At 37.7% G+C, this 21,938-nt stretch overlaps 1 protein-coding gene across 1 annotated transcript in view; it reads right to left on the bottom strand.

Moving 5' to 3' along the window:
• LOC124362520 (gamma-aminobutyric acid receptor subunit beta-like) overlaps nt 1–19,729 on the bottom strand; it is a 52,202-nt gene extending 32,473 nt beyond the window's left edge. Inside the window, exon 1 of the mRNA XM_046817097.1 lies at nt 19,579–19,729. Coding sequence (XP_046673053.1) covers nt 19,579–19,700 — 122 coding nt within the window. The 5' untranslated portion in view covers nt 19,701–19,729. The remainder of the gene's footprint in view (nt 1–19,578) is intronic.
• Nucleotides 19,730–21,938: the final 2,209 nt, after the last annotated feature.

The following is a 21,938-nucleotide window of genomic DNA, read 5'->3' as shown; positions in this document are numbered from 1 at the left end:
GTTATTTGTCGTAGCTGTTCTGACACCGTCAGATAGTCTGGGTCACGTTAGCCAGACGATCTAACGTACTCTTGGTAGAGCTATAACATAACACCAAAGGATTAGTTCATTTACCGAAGAAGGTATATTTAAGTTAGGTGTCGTAGCTGTTCTGCAACCGTGAGATAGTCTGGGTCACGTTAGACAGACGATCTAGCGTACTCTTGGTAGAGGTTTGACATGACACCAAAGGATTAGTTGATTTACCGAAGAAGGTATATTTAAGTTACGTGTCGTAGCTGTTCTGCAACCGTCAGATAGTCTGGGTCACGTTAGCCAGACGATCTAGCGTACTATTGGTAGAGGTTTGACATGACACCAAAGGATTAGTTGATTTACCGAAGAAGGGATATTTAAGTTAGGTGTCGTAGCTGTTCTGCAACCGTGAGATAGTCTGGGTCACGTTAGCCAGACGATCTAACGTACTCTTGGTAGAGCTATAACATAACACCAAAGGATTAGTTGATTTACCGAAGAAGGTGTATTTAAGTTAGGTGTCGTAGCTGTTCTACAACCGTGAGATAGTCTGGGTCACATTAGCCAGACGATCTACCGCACTCTTGGTAGAGCTTTGACATAACACCAAAGGATTAGTTGATTTACCGAAGAAGGTATATGTAAGTTAGGTGTCGTAGCTGTTCTGCAACCTTGAGATAGTCTGGGTCACGTTAGCCAGACGATCTAGCGTACTGTTGGTAGAGCTATGACATGACACCAAAGGATTAGTTGGTTTACCGAAGACGGTATATTTAAGTTATTTGTCGTAGCTGTTCTGACACCGTCAGATAGTCTGGGTCACGTTAGCCAGACGATCTAACGTACTCTTGGTAGAGCTATAACATAACACCAAATGATTAGTTCATTTACCGAAGAAGGTATATTTAAGTTAGGTGTCGTAGCTGTTCTGCAACCGTGAGATAGTCTGGGTCACGTTAGCCAGACGATCTAACGTACTCTTGGTAGAGCTATAACATAACACCAAAGGATTAGTTGATTTACCGAAGAAGGTATATTTAAGTTAGGTGTCGTAGCTGTTCTGCAACCGTGAGATAGTCTGGGTCACGTTAGCCAGACGGTCTAGCGTACTCTTGGGAGAGCTTTGACATGAAACCAAAAAATTAGTTGATTTACCGAAGAAGGTATATTTATGTTAGGTGTCGTAGCTGTTCTGCAACCGTGAGATAGTCTGGGTCACGTTAGCCAGACGATCTAGCGTACTCTTGGTAGAGCTTTGACATGATACCAAAGGATTAGTTGATTTACCGAAGAAGGTATATTTAGGTTAGGTTTAGTAGCTGTTCTGCAACCGTGAGATAGTCTGGGTCACGTTAGCCAGACGATCTAGCGTACTATTGGTAGAGGTTTGACATGTCACCAAAAGATTAGTTGATTTACCGAAGAAGGTATATTTCAAATCAAATCAAATCACGTTTATTTCCACACACAAAAAGAAATGAAATACAAAATAAACCTTTACATTGAAATGATAACAAATGTAGCATTTGTATATTATCTAATTCATATAAACATACAGAAGTATTCTAGTAATACAATTAAAAAACTAAAATTAAATAATTAACGTTAAATAATATAAAAAAGACTTGTGTTACATAAATAAATCAATATAATGAATAAAGAGATGATATAATAAAGAGATATATATATATACATATACATGTACATACACATACATACATATCCACATACATACACGCATACCTAGTAAAAACAGCATTAAATTTGCTACATAATTTCTGGATAAATTCAAATAATGGGAAAAGAGCCTACATGGGCCTCAATGGCCTGTGCGTAGACTCGAGTTGAAATTGTTACGATTCGAATTTTATATCGAGCAGAGTGTAGATTAATTTTATAAAATTTGATAATTGAAAGAAGACATCTAAAGCAGAATAAACTACGGATATGACCTAGAATTCCGATAATCAGCAATATAGAGGAGAAAGTAGACAAACAAATAAAAATATTGAGTGAACAAAAACTACAAAAAATAGGCTAATTACTTAAGTGATTGGATTTTATTATATATAGTTTGAAGAGGAGAGGAGAGAGGACAGTGCCGTCAGTCAGTGTTGGACAGTCTAGGCCCGTATGTAGTCAACAGAGATAAGTAACTGGGCACTCTCACTGCTTATTTAAGTTAGGTGTCGTAGCTGTTCTGCAACCGTGAGATAGTCTGGGTCACGTTAGCCAGACGATCTAGCGTACTCTTGGTAGAGCTTTGACATGATACCAAAGGATTAGTTGATTTACCGAAGAAGGTATATTTAGGTTAGGTTTAGTAGCTGTTCTGCAACCGTGAGATAGTCTGGGTCACATTAGCCAGACGATCTACCGCACTCTTGGTAGAGCTTTGACATGACACCAATGGATTAGTTGATTTACCGAAGAAGGTATATTTAAGTTAGGTGTCGTAGCTGTTCTGCAACCGTGAGATAGTCTGGGTCACGTTAGCCAGACGATCTAACGTACTCTTGGTAGAGCTATAACATAACAAGAAAGGATTAGTTGATTTACCGAAGAAGGTGTATTTAAGTTAGGTGTCGTAGCCGTCCAGCAACCGTGAGATAGTCTGGGTCACCTTAGGCAGACGATCTGACGTACTCTTGGTAGAGCTATAACATAACACCAAACGATTAGTTGATTTACCGAAGAAGGTATATTTAAGTTATTTGTCGTAGCTGTTCTGACACCGTCAGATAGTCTGGGTCACGTTAGCCAGACGATCTAGCGTACTCTTGGTAGAGCTTTGACATGACACCAATGGATTAGTTGATTTACCGAAGAAGGTATATTTAAGTTAGGTGTCGTAGCTGTTCTGCAACCGTGAGATAGTCTGGGTCACGTTAGCCAGACGACCTAACGTACTCTTGGTAGAGCTATAACATAACAAGAAAGGATTAGTTGATTTACCGAAGAAGGTGTATTTAAGTTAGGTGTCGTAGCCGTCCAGCAACCGTGAGATAGTCTGGGTCACCTTAGGCAGACGATCTAACGTACTCTTGGTAGAGCTATAATATAACACCAAACGATTAGTTGATTTACCGAAGAAGGTATATTTAAGTTATTTGTCGTAGCTGTTCTGACACCGTCAGATAGTCTGGGTCACGTTAGCCAGACGATCTAGCGTACTCTTGGTAGAGCTTTGACATTACACCAATGGATTAGTTGATTTACCGAAGAAGGTGTATTTAAGTTAGGTGTCGTAGCTGTTCTGCAACCGTGAGATAGTCTGGGTCACCTTAGGCAGACGATCTAACGTACTCTTGGTAGAGCTATGACATGACACAAAGGATTAGTTGGTTTACCGAAGACGGTATATTTAAGTTAGGTTTCGTAGCTGTTCTGCAACCGTGAGATAGTCTGGGTCACATTAGCCAGATGATCTACCGCACTCTTGGTAGAGCTTTGACATGACACCAATGGATTAGTTGATTTACCGAAGAAGGTATATTTAAGTTAGGTGTCGCAGCGGTTCTGCAACCGTGAGATAGTCTGGATCACATTAGTCAGACGATCTACCGCACTCTTGGTAGAGGTTTGACATGACACCAAAGGATTAGTTGATTTACCGAAGAAGGTATATTTAAGTTAGGTGTCGTAGCTGTTCTGCAACCGTGAGATAGTCTGGGTCACGTTAGCCAGACAATCTAGCGTACTCATGGTAGAGGTTTGACATGACACCAAAGGATTAGTTGATTTACCGAAGAAGGTATATTTAAGTTAGGTGTCGTAGCTGTTCTGCAACCGTGAGATAGTCTGGGTCACGTTAGCCAGATGATCTAACGTACTCTTGGTAGAGCTATAACATAACACCAAAGGATTAGTTGATTTACCGAAGAAGGTGTATTTAAGTTAGGTTTCGTAGCTGTTCTGCAACCGTGAGATAGTCTGGGTCACGTTAGCCAGACGGTCTAGCGTACTCTTGGGAGAGCTTTGACATGAAACCAAAAAATTAGTTGATTTACCGAAGAAGGTATATTTAAGTTAGGTGTCGTAGCTGTTCTGCAACCGTGAGATAGTCTGGGTCACGTTAGCCAGACGATCTAGCGTACTCTTGGTAGAGCTTTGACATGATACCAAAGGATTAGTTGATTTACCGAAGAAGGTATATTTAGGTTAGGTTTAGTAGCTGTTCTGCAACCGTGAGATAGTCTGGGTCACGTTAGCCAGACGATCTAGCGTACTATTGGTAGAGGTTTGACATGTCACCAAAAGATTAGTTGATTTACCGAAGAAGGTATATTTCAAATCAAATCAAATCACGTTTATTTCCACACACAAAAAGAAATGAAATACAAAATAAACCTTTACATTGAAATGATAACAAATGTAGCATTTGTATATTATCTAATTCATATAAACATACAGAAGTATTCTAGTAATACAATTAAAAAACTAAAATTAAATAATTAACGTTAAATAATATAAAAAAGACTTGTGTTACATAAATAAATCAATATAATGAATAAAGAGATGATATAATAAAGAGATATATATATATATATACATATACATGTACATACACATACATACATATCCACATACATACACGCATACCTAGTAAAAACAGCATTAAATTTGCTACATAATTTCTGGATAAATTCAAATAATGGGAAAAGAGCCTACATGGGCCTCAATGGCCTGTGCGTAGACTCGAGTTGAAATTGTTACGATTCGAATTTTATATCGAGCAGAGTGTAGATTAATTTTATAAAATTTGATAATTGAAAGAAGACATCTAAAGCAGAATAAACTACGGATATGACCTAGAATTCCGATAATCAGCAATATAGAGGAGAAAGTAGACAAACAAATAAAAATATTGAGTGAACAAAAACTACAAAAAATAGGCTAATTACTTAAGTGATTGGATTTTATTATATATAGTTTGAAGAGGAGAGGAGAGAGGACAGTGCCGTCAGGCAGTGTTGGACAGTCTAGGCCCGTATGTAGTCAACAGAGATAAGTAACTGGGCACTCTCACTGCTTATTTAAGTTAGGTGTCGTAGCTGTTCTGCAACCGTGAGATAGTCTGGGTCACGTTAGCCAGACGATCTAGCGTACTCTTGGTAGAGCTTTGACATGATACCAAAGGATTAGTTGATTTACCGAAGAAGGTATATTTAGGTTAGGTTTAGTAGCTGTTCTGCAACCGTGAGATAGTCTGGGTCACATTAGCCAGACGATCTACCGCACTCTTGGTAGAGCTTTGACATGACACCAATGGATTAGTTGATTTACCGAAGAAGGTATATTTAAGTTAGGTGTCGTAGCTGTTCTGCAACCGTGAGATAGTCTGGGTCACGTTAGCCAGACGATCTAACGTACTCTTGGTAGAGCTATAACATAACAAGAAAGGATTAGTTGATTTACCGAAGAAGGTGTATTTAAGTTAGGTGTCGTAGCCGTCCAGCAACCGTGAGATAGTCTGGGTCACCTTAGGCAGACGATCTGACGTACTCTTGGTAGAGCTATAACATAACACCAAACGATTAGTTGATTTACCGAAGAAGGTATATTTAAGTTATTTGTCGTAGCTGTTCTGACACCGTCAGATAGTCTGGGTCACGTTAGCCAGACGATCTAGCGTACTCTTGGTAGAGCTTTGACATGACACCAATGGATTAGTTGATTTACCGAAGAAGGTATATTTAAGTTAGGTGTCGTAGCTGTTCTGCAACCGTGAGATAGTCTGGGTCACGTTAGCCAGACGACCTAACGTACTCTTGGTAGAGCTATAACATAACAAGAAAGGATTAGTTGATTTACCGAAGAAGGTGTATTTAAGTTAGGTGTCGTAGCCGTCCAGCAACCGTGAGATAGTCTGGGTCACCTTAGGCAGACGATCTAACGTACTCTTGGTAGAGCTATAATATAACACCAAACGATTAGTTGATTTACCGAAGAAGGTATATTTAAGTTATTTGTCGTAGCTGTTCTGACACCGTCAGATAGTCTGGGTCACGTTAGCCAGACGATCTAGCGTACTCTTGGTAGAGCTTTGACATTACACCAATGGACTAGTTGATTTACCGAAGAAGGTGTATTTAAGTTAGGTGTCGTAGCTGTTCTGCAACCGTGAGATAGTCTGGGTCACCTTAGGCAGACGATCTAACGTACTCTTGGTAGAGCTATGACATGACACAAAGGATTAGTTGGTTTACCGAAGACGGTATATTTAAGTTAGGTTTCGTAGCTGTTCTGCAACCGTGAGATAGTCTGGGTCACATTAGCCAGATGATCTACCGCACTCTTGGTAGAGCTTTGACATGACACCAATGGATTAGTTGATTTACCGAAGAAGGTATATTTAAGTTAGGTGTCGCAGCGGTTCTGCAACCGTGAGATAGTCTGGATCACATTAGTCAGACGATCTACCGCACTCTTGGTAGAGGTTTGACATGACACCAAAGGATTAGTTGATTTACCGAAGAAGGTATATTTAAGTTAGGTGTCGTAGCTGTTCTGCAACCGTGAGATAGTCTGGGTCACGTTAGCCAGACAATCTAGCGTACTCATGGTGGAGGTTTGACATGACACCAAAGGATTAGTTGATTTACCGAAGAAGGTATATTTAAGTTAGGTGTCGTAGCTGTTCTGCAACCGTGAGATAGTCTGGGTCACGTTAGCCAGATGATCTAACGTACTCTTGGTAGAGCTATAACATAACACCAAAGGATTAGTTGATTTACCGAAGAAGGTGTATTTAAGTTAGGTTTCGTAGCTGTTCTGCAACCGTGAGATAGTCTGAGTCACGTTAGCCTGACGATCTAGCGTACTCTTGGTAGAGCTTTGACATGACACCAAAGGAGTAGTTGATTTACCGATGAAGGTATATTTAAGTTAGGTGTCGTAGCCGTCCAGCAACCATGAGATAGTCTGGGTCACCTTAGGCAGACGATCTAACTTACTCTTGGTAGAGCTATAACATAACACCAAACGATTAGTTGATTTACCGAAGAAGGTATATTTAAGTTATTTGTCGTAGCTGTTCTGACACAGTCAGATAGTCTTTGACATAACACCAAAGGATTAGTTGATTTACCGAAGACTGTATATTTAAGTTAGGTTTCGTAGCTGTTCTGCAATCGTGAGATAGTCTGGGTCACGTTAGCCAGACGATCTAACGTACTCTTGGTAGAGCTATAACATAACAAGAAAGGATTAGTTGATTTACCGAAGAAGGTGTATTTAAGTTAGGTGTCGTAGCTGTTCTGCAACCGTGAGATAGTCTGGGTCACGTTAGCCAGACAATCTAGCGTACTATTGGTAGAGCTATAACATAACACCAAAGGATTAGTTGATTTACCGAAGAAGGTGTATTTAAGTTAGGTGTCGTAGCTGTTCTGCAACCGTGAGATAGTCTGAGTCACGTTAGCCTGACGATCTAGCGTACTCTTGGTAGAGCTTTGACATGACACCAAAGGATTAGTTGATTTACCGAAGAAGGTATATTTAAGTTAGATGTCGTAGCTGTTCTGCAACCGTGAGATAGTCTGGGTCACGTTAGCCTGACGATCTAGCGTACTCTTGGTAGAGCTTTGACATGACACCAAAGGATTAGTTGATTTACCGAAGAAGGAATATTTAAGTTAGGTGTCGTAGCCGTCCAGCAACCATGAGATAATCTGGGTCACCTTAGGCAGACGATCTAACGTACTCTTGGTAGAGCTATAACATAACACCAAACGATTAGTTGATTTACCGAAAAAGGTATATTTAAGTTATTTGTCGTAGCTTTTCTGACACCGTCAGATAGTCTGGGTCACGTTAGCCAGACGATCTAGCGTACTCTTGGTAGAGCTTTGATATGACACCAAAGGATTAGTTGATTTACCGAAGAAGGTGTATTTAAGTTAGGTGTCGGAGCTGTTCTGCAACCGTGAGATAGTCTGGGTCACATTAGCCATACGATCTACCGCACTCTTGGTAGAGTTTTGACATAACACCAAAGGATTAGTTGATTTACCGAAAAAGGTATATGTAAGTTAGGTGTCGTAGCTGTTCTGCAACCGTGAGATAGTGTGGGTCACGTTAGCCAGACGATCTAAGGTACTCTTGGTAGAGCTATAACATAACACCAAACGATTAGTTGATTTACCGAAGAAGGTATATTTAAGTTATTTGTCGTAGCTGTTCTGACACCGTCAGATAGTCTGGGTCACGTTAGCCAGACGATCTAACGTACTCTTGGTAGAGCTATAACATAACACCAAAGGATTAGTTCATTTCCGATGAAGGTATATTTAAGTTAGGTTTCGTAGCTGTTCTGCAACCGTGAGATAGTCTGGGCCACATTAGCCAGACGATCTACCGCACTCTTGGTAGAGCTTTGACATGACACCAAAGGATTAGTTGATTTACCGAAGAAGGTATATTTAAGTTAGGTGTCGTAGCCGTCCAGCAACCGTGAGAAAGTCTGGGTCACCTTAGCCAGACAATCTAGCGTACTCATGGTAGAGGTTTGACATGACACCAAAGGATTAGTTGATTTACCGAAGAAGGTATATTTACGTTAGGTGTCGTAGCTGTTCTGCAACCGTGAGATAGTCTGGGTCACGTTAGCCAGACGATCTAACGTACTCTTGGTAGAGCTTTGACATGACACCAATGGATTAGTTGATTTACCGAAGAAGGTATATTTAAGTTAGGTGTCGTAGCTGTTCTGCAACCGTGAGATAGTCTGAGTCACGTTAGCCTGACGATCTAGCGTACCTTTGGTAGAGCTTTGACATGACACCAAAGGATTAGTTGATTTACCGAAGAAGGTATATTTAAGTTAGGTGTCGTAGCCGTCCAGCAACCGTGAGATAGTCTGGGTCACCTTAGGCAGACGATCTAACGTACTCTTGGTAGAGCTATAACATAACACCAAACGATTAGTTGATTTACCGAAGAAGGTATATTTAAGTTATTTGTCGTAGCTGTTCTGACACCGTCAGATAGTCTGGGTCACGTTAGCCAGACGATCTAACGTACTCTTGGTAGAGCTATAACATAACACCAAAGGATTAGTTGATTTCAATCCTAACGAGAGTGTGGGAGAATGTTCCAGGGGGGCCGACCCCCGATACAAAGGGTAATAGATGAATAGCGTTGTTGGAAGGAAAGCGGTCAGTGGGTCCGGCCGTCCCCGCCTCTCCTTATCGCTGTGACCCTTCTTCACTCGTCAAGTGGGTTATGGACTTCTCCACTTGAATGTTCAGGAAACGCCAGTGGCTTTATATAGAGCTGGAACGGTGCAGAGAGTAGAGTGGTAGTTTCAGAAATGAAATAGTGAAGTGACTGAACTATTGGTAATACTCGTGATCGTGACATGTAGATTGTGACAGTGTTTAATAGACTCGTGTGTAATTAGATAGTAAAATCGTAGATTGTCACAGAATAAATTAGTGCCAGTTAGGGAATTTTGTAAACAAGTAGTTCATTTAAAACCATCCTGGTTTTAAGTAAATATTATATTTAGATTTATTTGTAAGATTCATGAATATTGAATCCATGAAAGTGTTTATTCAAGCAAACTCGTAAACAATATATATATATATATATATATATATATATATATATATATATATATATATCTCACGGCTTTGTATAAGCTTAAGATTAAAAGAAAAGAGCTATAAATCAATACTTTTAGGGTCTTAATAGGGTTTTAAATTATGCAAGAATGACAATAAAGTTCATTAATGAATGGCAAAAGATATGTGAGAATCACTAAATCGTTGTCGGGAGGACGGACAGACGCGGGCTGGTGTAAGGTGGGGGGGGGGGGAGTGCAGGCGCGACTATTCCGGTAGTGATGAGTCGGCAACTTGGTGAATTGCCGCTTCAGTGGAGGACTGTACAACACTGCTCATTCACATAGAGTTAGCGCTACAACATGTTTCGGCCTGTTTTATCCTGTCTCCACCCCCGCCCCATTTAGTGAATTGTAGAAAGTTTGCGTTATCCTTCCTTTAAGCCATATTTACAGCATGAATCACAACCACTGCTATTTAATAAAGCTATAAAGTGTTTCAGAAGCCATACAAAATCTCGCCTGAACTTATTCTGGAGCTGAAAATTACTGTTTCCTCCTTTATAAGCAAGGGTACGCAAGTATCTCTTACGGAGCTTCAGGGTCCTGCAGAGTAGGGGTGTTATTCCTACGGGATTGGCCTCGTCGTTTCGAAAAATAAACACATTTGAATATTACACATTTTTATAACAAAATTTTAATTGTTATAAATTTTGGGCTTTCATTTTTAAACTAACAGACTCCCAAAACAACCTAGTATGTGTATGTATGATACATATATTTTGAGACAAAACTATAGCGATACACGTTGCGTTTTATATCAGTGATCGAGTGTTGCTCCGGGTATACTAGTAAGCTGACGGAGTTTACCGTACACCCTGTTCACCTTTTATCGTACATTTTTGTAATTTGATACTTATCAATCTGGTAAGAGTGGAATGATAATACGTTTATAAATTTAACCGAGTGACAGGTAACGATGTTTTATAATTACAAGAATAATTCTTTTATGTTGTATTTAGAAATAGAAATACTTCTTTATTGAGTAAAAATCAAGGTCACATAGTCATCTTATATAGTCATTGCTCTCTTACATTTAAGTGTACTATCTGTATATAAGATAGATGCCGTTTCAGTAAAATACAGAAATAAAGCTACCTGAAAAACAGCTCTATTTCGAAAACTATATCAAGATTTGTTACATATTCATTTAGAAGGTATTAAACATAATTAACTTTAACTGAACACGTGTTTTTTTCGAATAGAAAGGACCACCGTTAGTGAAGGAACATAAAGGGGTTACTTTGGACAACCATTAGCCTATCATCGCGCTGGTGGGTGCGGATATGTTCTTCGGTTGTTCTGTGCAGTACGATGGGGGACGAGTACTTGCTCTAGTCACCCTGGGCTCTAAGACATATGTGTTTTCTGAAGTAAAACTTGCTCTGTTGTTAACCATGACTTGGACGAATTCATCGGCATATGTTAACTAGTTATTACTTTTTGTGTGTAATTAACCGCGTGTGTTGAGGAATTTTAACACCTGATGAAGAACATAGATTTCAATTCTCGAAACGTAGAGCTCGAAACGATTTTTTGTAATGTCAGAAAAACTGTCATCCTTTCACAAATGAGGCAATTGTTATCATTTATATTTTCTTTTTAATACGACAAAGATAAAGTGACGGATGGGTCCGGTGGCGCTACGTTTATTTTCATTAAAGAGATACATTAATCTAGAGACGGTAATATAATAGAACTATAAGGGAAAACTTGAGAAGTCTGTTTCCAGTGTTTGTCACTCAGGCAGGCAAATACCACCATGGAAGAGGTGTCTAAGGAAGCAACGGCTGGGGTAGGTCGGAGAGTAACCTCGACCCGGCCCCTCCCCTTCAGCTCATCAACCGACTCTGTAATCTTTCCAGCAGGGAAGGGTTGAGGGAGGGTAGTGAATAGCAGCTGATTGAATGATAACCAACCGCGAATAAACCCACAAACTTGACGCCCTCCAAGTGATCCATTGATTGTCACTCCTGTGCACGAGGCTTTGGCAACTAATTGGGATGGTTAAAAACATCCAATTTTCACTGCAACATCGGCTTATGTTGAACTTTATTATTAATCCTGCACCTGTCCTAGAACACCAATGTATATTTTAGTGCATCATTTACTAATATATACACCTTATCAAAACGATAGAACATACAGATCTCGTTTATATTTTACAACAAGAAAGAATAAACTATATTGTCACAAACATACCGATACAACTGAGTATTGAAGGATCCGACTGATCGTAAACAAAGTCTAATCCAACAAAACTTCATCACACGTGTTACTACGTCACATGATACAATGTCATATTGTACTCAAATTGTCTATTCTTTGATGTTTTCGTTGCCACCATGATAACTCATAAGACCAGTGTAAAAATTATAGGTACGTATTTTTTATACCTTTTGACCCAAAAAATCAATAAAGCTTTTCTTTGGACAAGAGGAAATTATGGATTAAATCCACTTCTACGTTCAGGTAGTTTAAATTTGAGTTTTATCTACAACATTATATTTACGAATTATACGAGTATTACAACCATTGTTTGCTATACTGGATAGGTATTACTAGTATAATTTCCGTGATTTTCAATCATTTTAGTAAAGTGTCCCTGTAATACATTTTAGATCGGAAACATTCGAAGTAAATTCAAAGAACCCGTGAAATAAGTTCATGTACAAACATTGAGCTGTTAATTACGCTATCCCGGTTTTGTAAAGGATTCTGTGAACGTATAAAACGATCGTCAGAGATCAAACAGGACGAGACTGTTTACTTTACTCTCTCTTTACCCTCTGGAAGTAAAGCTCTTTGTTTGACGTTCCATTTACCTGTCAAAGTTTTGCTAGCGAAGTGTTCGAAGGATCAATACTGGAACATTCCATTTATTCTCCTAATTTATGCAAATAAGCCAAACTGTATCCTGAGCACCTTTAAGTAAAGTTTTATAATTAATCCAGCAAGAGTTAATCAAAATTGATCTGAAAAGAAAAATACATTTATTTTTGTTGGTCCCCAGGAAAAATAAATGTGGAGCAATCAGTATTTCGTTGGGTATTTTTTGAATTTCAAAGCCATAGGTCTGAACAACTGAGAGTAAGAAAAACCATTCGATCTTTCCATTAAGAACAATAGACACAGCATCTTTATAAATAATAATAATATATATGTTTTCCCTATCATAATGGCAGGGAGAAGGATATGTTTTGTAGAACAACTTTACAACAACAATGTTACAAAAAACTTTTAAAAATTAAAGAAAATAACATCACTTGTACCATTAATTTAATGCGATAAATATTTGGATACATAACTGTAGCGTATACAGTTAAGCTAATAAATAAATCAATAACACTACTTTATAGCCTAAAAACAATTAGGCTAATATCAAAAAAACAACGTACATACTTTTAGCCAACCAAGGTATAGCTCCACTCACCACAATAAACATATGAATGTTATTGGCACTGTCAATTTGGGTTTAATTTTTGTCAATTGAATATGGTTATCCACAACGAGTCCTAAATACTATATATAGATTATACAAATCCACCAGCCAATCGCGGTACAGCTCCGTCCACTACCATAAACGGATGTGCGTTATTGGCACTCTCAGTTTGGGTTTAATACTTGTCAACTGAATATGGTTAACCACAACGAGTCGGAAATACTTATAGATTATACAAATCCACCAGCCAATCGCGGTACAGCTCCGTCCACTACCATAAACGTATATGCGTTATTGGCACTCTCAGTTTGGGTTTAATACTTGTCAACTGAATATGGTTAACCACAACGAGTCCAAAATACTGTATTTGGCTCAACGGATCCGAAATATATCAAGATTTTTATTTTTCAGCAATTATTCCATGAACTATTTAAACTGGGAAACCATGTAACCATGTTATATATTGAATAGATTTTCAGATATATTGTTGTGACGTCAATCAGATTATCATAATAGTTAAAAACTGATCTAAATGTTTAATGTAGAGAATGTTTAGTAATCAACCTTGGAAGAATCAAACACTTTATATTTGTAGAATTATTTGCCCCTTTTATAAATATGATAAAACTTAACATTTTTAGACGTAATTGTTTTGTTCATTTAATAAATAAGAAAGAAAAATTTTTTAAATCGTAAAAAGAAAATAGATAATGGTAATGGTTGGAAACATTATCTCAGTAATAACAATACAGTATTTGCAACAATTATAATACAACAAATTTGTTATGTATAATTATTGATTTTATAAAGAAATCAAACTTAATGGAAGTTTAAAACACAATATTGTGTAATTTTATTGTTCAATATACTGAAAAATATTTCTTGCAGTATTATATCTGGTTTAGTTCTTAAAAGCTCTTGACTTAAAGAAACCGCGTCAATACGTGGTAATCGGTTCTTGAAATCTGCCGTACAAAGGAGGATCTTTTCGACATAATCGTCACTCCTCAAGCTACAGATCACTTCATCTTCATCAGTTTCACTGACGTCCAACATCAGTTTGATCCTATTTCCAAGAGTTTAAATTCATAAATTTTTAAACTTAGCTGGATGTTTAATAATAAGTCATAGGTATTTAATACATTGGTATTAAGTTCTTTATATGTAATAGTTGAGTATTTAAGGATGTATATACTTTGATGTATATATCACACATATAACATGAGATACTAGGGGGATCTTAAAATAAAACAAAAAAATTATATAATAAATTAAAAATTCTCATAATTAGAGAACAATAGACATGGGCATCAGATTGTAGAACAGATGTTTATTCTTAAAAATTATTATCCTTCAGTACCTAAACTAAACATTACTCTGTAATGTGCTCTAGTTTAAAAAGTGTTTCTTCGTATTGTATGTTTCCATAGTTTTAAGATGACACAAGGAAAACACGAGCCTAAGTGAAATTTGGATAAAGTGTTCTTTATTGTTTCATACAATATGTGTAAGCTTCTTTTTATCAGAGAGCGGTGAACCAATCTCATTGGCACCTATTTTTCCTAAAATAATTGTAAAATCTAAAATACCCGGTTTGTAAGTTTGTGAAAAATAATCTTTTTCAAATTTTTTTGTGATTTCGAAAGGGTCTGTCAATCAATTACGCGGTCGAGGCCTTAACTACTTGTGTAGTTGAACATTTTCAGAGGCGGAACAGCACACTAGCCTCACTTTGTGACCTCACTAAGGCTTTTCACTGTGTTCCGCATGACATTTCCCTTTCTATGCTTCAATATTATGGTGTAAAAGGTGGTGAGCTTGAGTTTTTCAGATATTATTTGGAAAACCGTACTCAGAGGGTTTGTGTAAATTAATCTTTTTCTGAGACGGTGTCAATAAAAAATGGAGTCCCACAGGGATCGGCCCTGTGACCATTTCTCTTTAACTTTTCATTAGTAAACGGCTTTTTAGTAATGTTCTTTAATAATGTTTTAGTAATGTTTAGTTTTTTTTCACTCAGGATTTAAGGCTTTTAAATTCAGTGTATGACATTTGTTGATTGTAAGCAACAGTATTGCTATACTTAGGCTACATATTTACATAGGTTAGTCCTACTTGACGTGACGTTGCTTTTTTGTTTATTTTAATGAGCTGTACTTGCCAATAAAAACTATTCTGATCCATGTTTTTATAATTTGTTATTCCTGAGCTTTAAGTATATAATTAAAAAGTTAAAATATGTTTAATTTAGTTTGTAATGAGTGTTATTTGAACTGTTGGACAGTAGGCATCCTAAGTTTGGTATTTAGATCCATGAGTTTGAATCTAGATATTTTAGAGACTCTAGACATGGACCTTGTGTAAGAAATTTTTGTTAATTTTTGTACTATGCCCTAGATTTCCACAGTTTGATATGGACACTATTAGTCGTTGAAGTTGGGTTTTCTTATTAATTCCTCTAATCTGAGGCATTATTTCGATAGCTCTTCCCCTTAGATGTTTGAGGCGACCCCAACTCCTATTTTGGAAGAGAGGGAGTTAATTTTGAAATCCTCCAGAAACAACCTCAGGTGATTTTATAACATATTTCAAATTTGGATTTGGAAATTCTCATTGTGGTAACTTTTCATTTGTTCTTCACTTAGGCTGGAGTGTCTCGTATCCCGCGTGTTCCAAAAGTAAAGAGTGAGGATAGAGCTTTTGGAACACGCGGGATACGAGACACTCCAGCCTAAGTGAAGAACAAATGAAAAGTTACCACACGAACCAGATACACGTTGGACGTATGTGCTCGCTGCTATCAAGTTGCTTGGGTCGGGACACTTAGGGCTTAACAACGGTGGCTGTGACCCAATTCTGTACAACACCAATAAACACATTGTTCGGCAAGCAAATACAATTACAGGTACTCCAGTTGTCCAGTCACTCGGTTTATTAACTATATAAACTTGGGCCAAAATACATAGAGCAATACCAATATAATATACATTTCATTTACGCTACAACCTTTTATTTCATAATGATAACAATTTCTTGAAATGAAGGTTTACATGTAAATTTAAATCCAGTTGCTGGAATAGAGAATAACAAAATGTAAGGGACTAATATGAGCTTAGTTGATAAATTCCATAGCAGTTTTGACATACAAAGCCTTTTCCAATTGATTATCATCCAGTGTGACTTTACCAGTTACTGATTATTTTGTTGCGTACAATTTCTAATTTAACGGGTATGCGTTTTATAATTTATAACGCATACCATTATATAAACGTGTGTAAACCATTGTAAAAAACTAAACTGGAATAAGGTTGGTTAGAAAATGTTATAACCAATACTCCAATGTTTATTGGTCAGCGCATTGAGAGTATCTGCCTGAGCAACACGTGTCTATTAGTAATCAGCTGTTTTAAACCAAACGAAAAGACTCTCAAAGATTAGCGTAGGAACTTTAGAACCCATTAGGGTTTTTAAATTCACAAAAGAGTGTAAAATCTTTAGATTGATACTAAATTTTTATATAAAGGAATAGTTTGAGATACATAAAAGCCCCGTACAAATCAAGAAGTTCATTTAATAATACCCATAAATTTTTCATCTATGTAGATTTTTTCTTGGTACTAAAAAAGCTTGCAGCTTCATTTAAAAATAAATTTGGATTATTACAATTTTTTTTGGAAATTGACTGACCACTTTTGCTGGTACTGTGACCAGTTAATAAATTTAAAAAACAATAAATACACATTTATGAGAGTCTTGCATCTTACTATAAACCACCATTTTGGTATCTACTGAAAATATTTATGCAATATTACAATTCATACAAAAATTATATACAATAAAAAAATAAATTATACACAACATAAATAAATTATACACAACATAAATAAATTATACACAACTTAAATAAATTATACACCACAAATACATACACAAATATAAATAATAATAAATACTAATAAATATCAATAAATACCGATAAGAAGCAATATACAAGATATACAAAGACCATGAAACTCTATAAAAGTACCTTACACCCTATGACATCACAGTACTTAAATAGCCAATGTCTCGCTGCAAAATACGCCAAATAGTTACTTCTTGATACTTTTTTAAAATTTTGAATAATGTTAATGCATCATGGAATGTGATTAAAAAACGATGGTCCCGTTGGAACGAATTCTGAAAAGAATGGCGAAAAATAAATTTATTTACCTTGGGTAGTCTAAAATTATTTCCATTTACATATCTAGTATTTGAATTGGAAGATGTTCAAATAAGTTTAATCTAGGGTCTAGGAAATTTATTGTATTATAATTAGAATTTCACTCTGGTCTACGCATAAATTGGCTAACAAGAATCAAACCTTGGATATCGTAAAGGCAAACAATCCCATGTTTGTGCGTTATCGACTGAAGTGCTTTGAAGCAGTCACATGAACTGAGATGTAACAAAGTGGCTTCATGGACTGAGAGCAGTCGATCGTCCTTCTGACAAACTGACTCACGTGTGACAGTTTCGTGAAAGGAAAGACTCAGGTATTGCAGATAGTAGCGTATATATAATTAAATGTCCCTTATAATATATAAATTCTTCGGTTATTTCAAAGTCTTTGCTTGTGATATGTAAAAAGTTAAATAGCCGCAATGTATATTAAATTGATTCTTTAATGCAACATCAATATTCACGTTGATCAATATAAAATTAATTACATTTCCCCAGTTTTAAGACATACACAAATATACAAAGTGTAAACAATCTCTAAAGAAACTAGGGTAATGTTTCTTTGGTGAAACGGAACAAAAACTCATATGCAACCAATAGTGTTTATCGTCTGTCGGGTTGTTTTTATCAAATAAATCATTTTTGTAAACCAATCAACCAAACTTTAGTACAAATTCTGGTCGGATTTTGTACATTAAATTTCAAAATGGCGACAATTTAAAATATTTAAACTAAAATATATTAAAAAGTACTAATTTTAAAAGAGAGTTACAAAAATAAATTTGTAAAATTATTATCAACTCGAATGACAGTTTACATATTACAATCGGACATCTAATAACTAACTTTTACGAGTATAGTCTGACCATTCATGGCCAATCTGAAGTTTCTTCACAATAAGGTTTCAGTTCAACTATCAATTACTTTAAATAAATTAAAATTTTCATAATAATTTGTTAACTGATTTTTGTTTTGTTTATCTCAATATTTTATAGATACTGTGAAGTTTAAGCAAGACGGTTAAATTCAGTTCAGAAATAGGAGTAATGGCAGCGGGTAAAAGTCAGAATATTTTGGGAAAATTGAGAGCGTCGGAAATTGGGCGATATCGGGGTAATGGGCCAGTGATTTGGGTACAATAGCGGGTGTTCTGGTGATTTGGAGAAGGGGTTCACTTGTATTGAACCGCAAGACTGCCGGTTTACCAGACACAATACAGTCGTGTATTCTACTGTGTAATGGTAACCTACATACTGCAATACATTACAGTATTACAAGTAAAATGGTACAATAATAGGAATAATGCGTTTTACAATGGGCAGGCAGTATAATAGAATTTTATAATTTATGAAAAAATCGATTTCAAAAAATAAATGAGTTAGTTTATTCACATTTGAAAAATGAGGACCATGTTATTAAAACAATTTTAAACAGGTATATAAACTTACATAAATAAATACTTCCTGTTACATTATATTTATCACTGTTTAAGATCTTTCAATTAAAACTATTACTATTATACTGTTTCACTCACAACGTTATAAAAAGTTGATCATATAAGTGAATCTACTTTTACAATGCCATACCTATTATATTTCTTAACAATTTAATCTAAATAATGCTGAATTTAAACGAATCAATATTATTCAGGTTGGTTATTATCATACCTATTTATAGAATAATACCTATTATTCTAAAAATAGGTTTATATGTATTATTTACCCAGCTTTGTCCTAACAATAAAACATTTGCTTTATTTGTAATATAGCAGTTTTGTACTCATACCGTCAATGGAAAGTTAAGAATAATACATATCGAATTTAATTTCAATTGCAGTTACACCCTTATTGTAGTACGTTACAGTAGTTTAAGTTGACTGCGACAGACCTCCAGTGCGCTTACTGTCATTACTACTACTACTACTAATTCTCATCAGAATAGATCACTGGAGTTTTTTTTAAACCGGCATGAGTTCACTTCTAATACATTTAAAAGTTTGTAACTAATAGCTGTACGATTAAACATGTAACGGGTAATTTAAATAATACAAAAACATACAACCAAACCACAGCCAATTTCGTATAGTCTGCAGCTTAAACGCTTTGTACTATTGGAGCAAAAACGACTTTAGGCGAGAATACTATTAATTGTACCAGTCACAAGAAAGAAATAATAACTATTTCACAAATAAAGAACTGAAGAAACAATATAAAGTTCATATAATACTTGTCTATTTCTATGCTTATAATAATAATAATTATACCATGTTACTTACTCTGTAACAGCAGAAGACGAGTGTGGGAAGGTGACTACAATCAACTCCAGGATGGCTATCAGAGCTGCTAGGCGCATGCTGAGGAGAGACATGGGGTGCTCACATGGCGGCGTCTCACACATCAGACCACACTACACGATATACATCCTGCAGTCCTGGAACAAACAAGTAAACTGTAACAGCAGAAGACGAGTGTGGGAAGGTGATTACAATCAACTCCAGTACGGCTATCAGAGCTGCTAGGCGCATGCTGAGGAGAGACATGGGATGCTCACATGGCGGCGTCTCACACATCAGACCACACTACACGATATACATCCTGCAGTCCTGGAACAAACAAGTAAACTGTAACAGCAGAAGACGAGTGTGGAAAGGTGACTACAATCAACTCCAGGATGGCTATCAGAGCTGCTAGGCGCATGCTGAGGAGAGACATGGGATGCTCACATGGCGGCGTCCCACACATCAGACCACACTACACGATATACATCCTGCAGTCCTGGAACAAACAAGTAAACTGTAACAGCAGAAGACGAGTGTGGGAAGGTGACTACAATCAACTCCAGGATGGCTATCAGAGCTGCTAGGCGCAGCTGAGGAGAGACATGGGATGCTCACATGGCGGCGTCTCACACATCAGACCACACTACACGATATACATCCTGCAGTCCTGGAACAAACAAGTAAACTGTAACAGCAGAAGACGAGTGTGGGAAGGTGACTACAATCAACTCCAGGATGGCTATCAGAGCTGCTAGGCGCATGCTGAGGAGAGACATGGGATGCTCACATGGCGGCGTCTCACACATCAGACCACACTACACGATATACATCCTGCAGTCCTGGAACAAACAAGTAAACTGTAACAGCAGAAGACGAGTGTGGGAAGGTGACTACAATCAACTCCAGGATGGCTATCAGAGCTGCTAGGCGCATGCTGAGGAGAGACATGGGATGCTCACATGGCGGCGTCTCACACATCAGACCACACTACACGATATACATCCTGCAGTCCTGGAACAAACAAGTAAACTGTAACAGCAGAAGACGAGTGTGGGAAGGTGACTACAATCAACTCCAGGATGGCTATCAGAGCTGCTAGGCGCATGCTGAGGAGAGACATGGGGTGCTCACATGGCGGCGTCTCACACATCAGACCACACTACACGATATACATCCTGCAGTCCTGGAACAAACAAGTAAACTGTAACAGCAGAAGACGAGTGTGGGAAGGTGACTACAATCAACTCCAGGATGGCTATCAGAGCTGCTAGGCGCATGCTGAGGAGAGACATGGGATGCTCACATGGCGGCGTCTCACACATCAGACCACACTACACGATATACATCCTGCAGTCCTGGAACAAACAAGTAAACTGTAACAGCAGAAGACGAGTGTGGGAAGGTGACTACAATCAACTCCAGGATGGCTATCAGAGCTGCTAGGCGCATGCTGAGGAGAGACATGGGATGCTCACATGGCGGCGTCTCACACATCAGACCACACTACACGATATACATCCTGCAGTCCTGGAACAAACAAGTAAACTGTAACAGCAGAAGACGAGTGTGGAAAGGTGACTACAATCAACTCCAGGATGGCTATCAGAGCTGCTAGGCGCATGCTGAGGAGAGACATGGGATGCTCACATGGCGGCGTCTCACACATCAGACCACACTACACGATATACATCCTGCAGTCCTGGAACAAACAAGTAAACTGTAACAGCAGAAGACGAGTGTGGAAAGGTGACTACAATCAACTCCAGGATGGCTATCAGAGCTGCTAGGCGCATGCTGAGGAGAGACATGGGATGCTCACATGGCGGCGTCTCACACATCAGACCACACTACACGATATACATCCTGCAGTCCTGGAACAAACAAGTAAACTGTAACAGCAGAAGACGAGTGTGGGAAGGTGACTACAATCAACTCCAGTATGGCTATCAGAGCTGCTAGGCGCATGCTGAGGAGAGACATGGGATGCTCACATGGCGGCGTCTCACACATCAGACCACACTACACGCTATACATCCTGCAGTCCTGGAACAAACAAGTAAACTGTAACAGCAGAAGACGAGTGTGGGAAGGTGACTACAATCAACTCCAGGATGGCTATCAGAGCTGCTAGGCGCATGCTGAGGAGAGACATGGGATGCTCACATGGCGGCGTCTCACACATCAGACCACACTACACCATATACATCCTGCAGTCCTGGAACAAACAAGTAAACTGTAACAGCAGAAGACGAGTGTGGAAAGGTGACTACAATCAACTCCAGGATGGCCATCAGAGCTGCTAGGCGCATAATGAGGACATAAACATTTGTTAACATTAAACTTTTAGAAAATAATAA

The sequence above is a fragment of the Homalodisca vitripennis genome, chromosome 5 (assembly GCF_021130785.1).
Source record: "Homalodisca vitripennis isolate AUS2020 chromosome 5, UT_GWSS_2.1, whole genome shotgun sequence".
In the NCBI taxonomy this organism is placed as follows: domain Eukaryota; kingdom Metazoa; phylum Arthropoda; class Insecta; order Hemiptera; family Cicadellidae; genus Homalodisca; species Homalodisca vitripennis.
The sequence above is the reverse complement of the archived record's forward strand: the minus strand, read 5'-3'. Positions and strand labels throughout refer to the sequence as shown.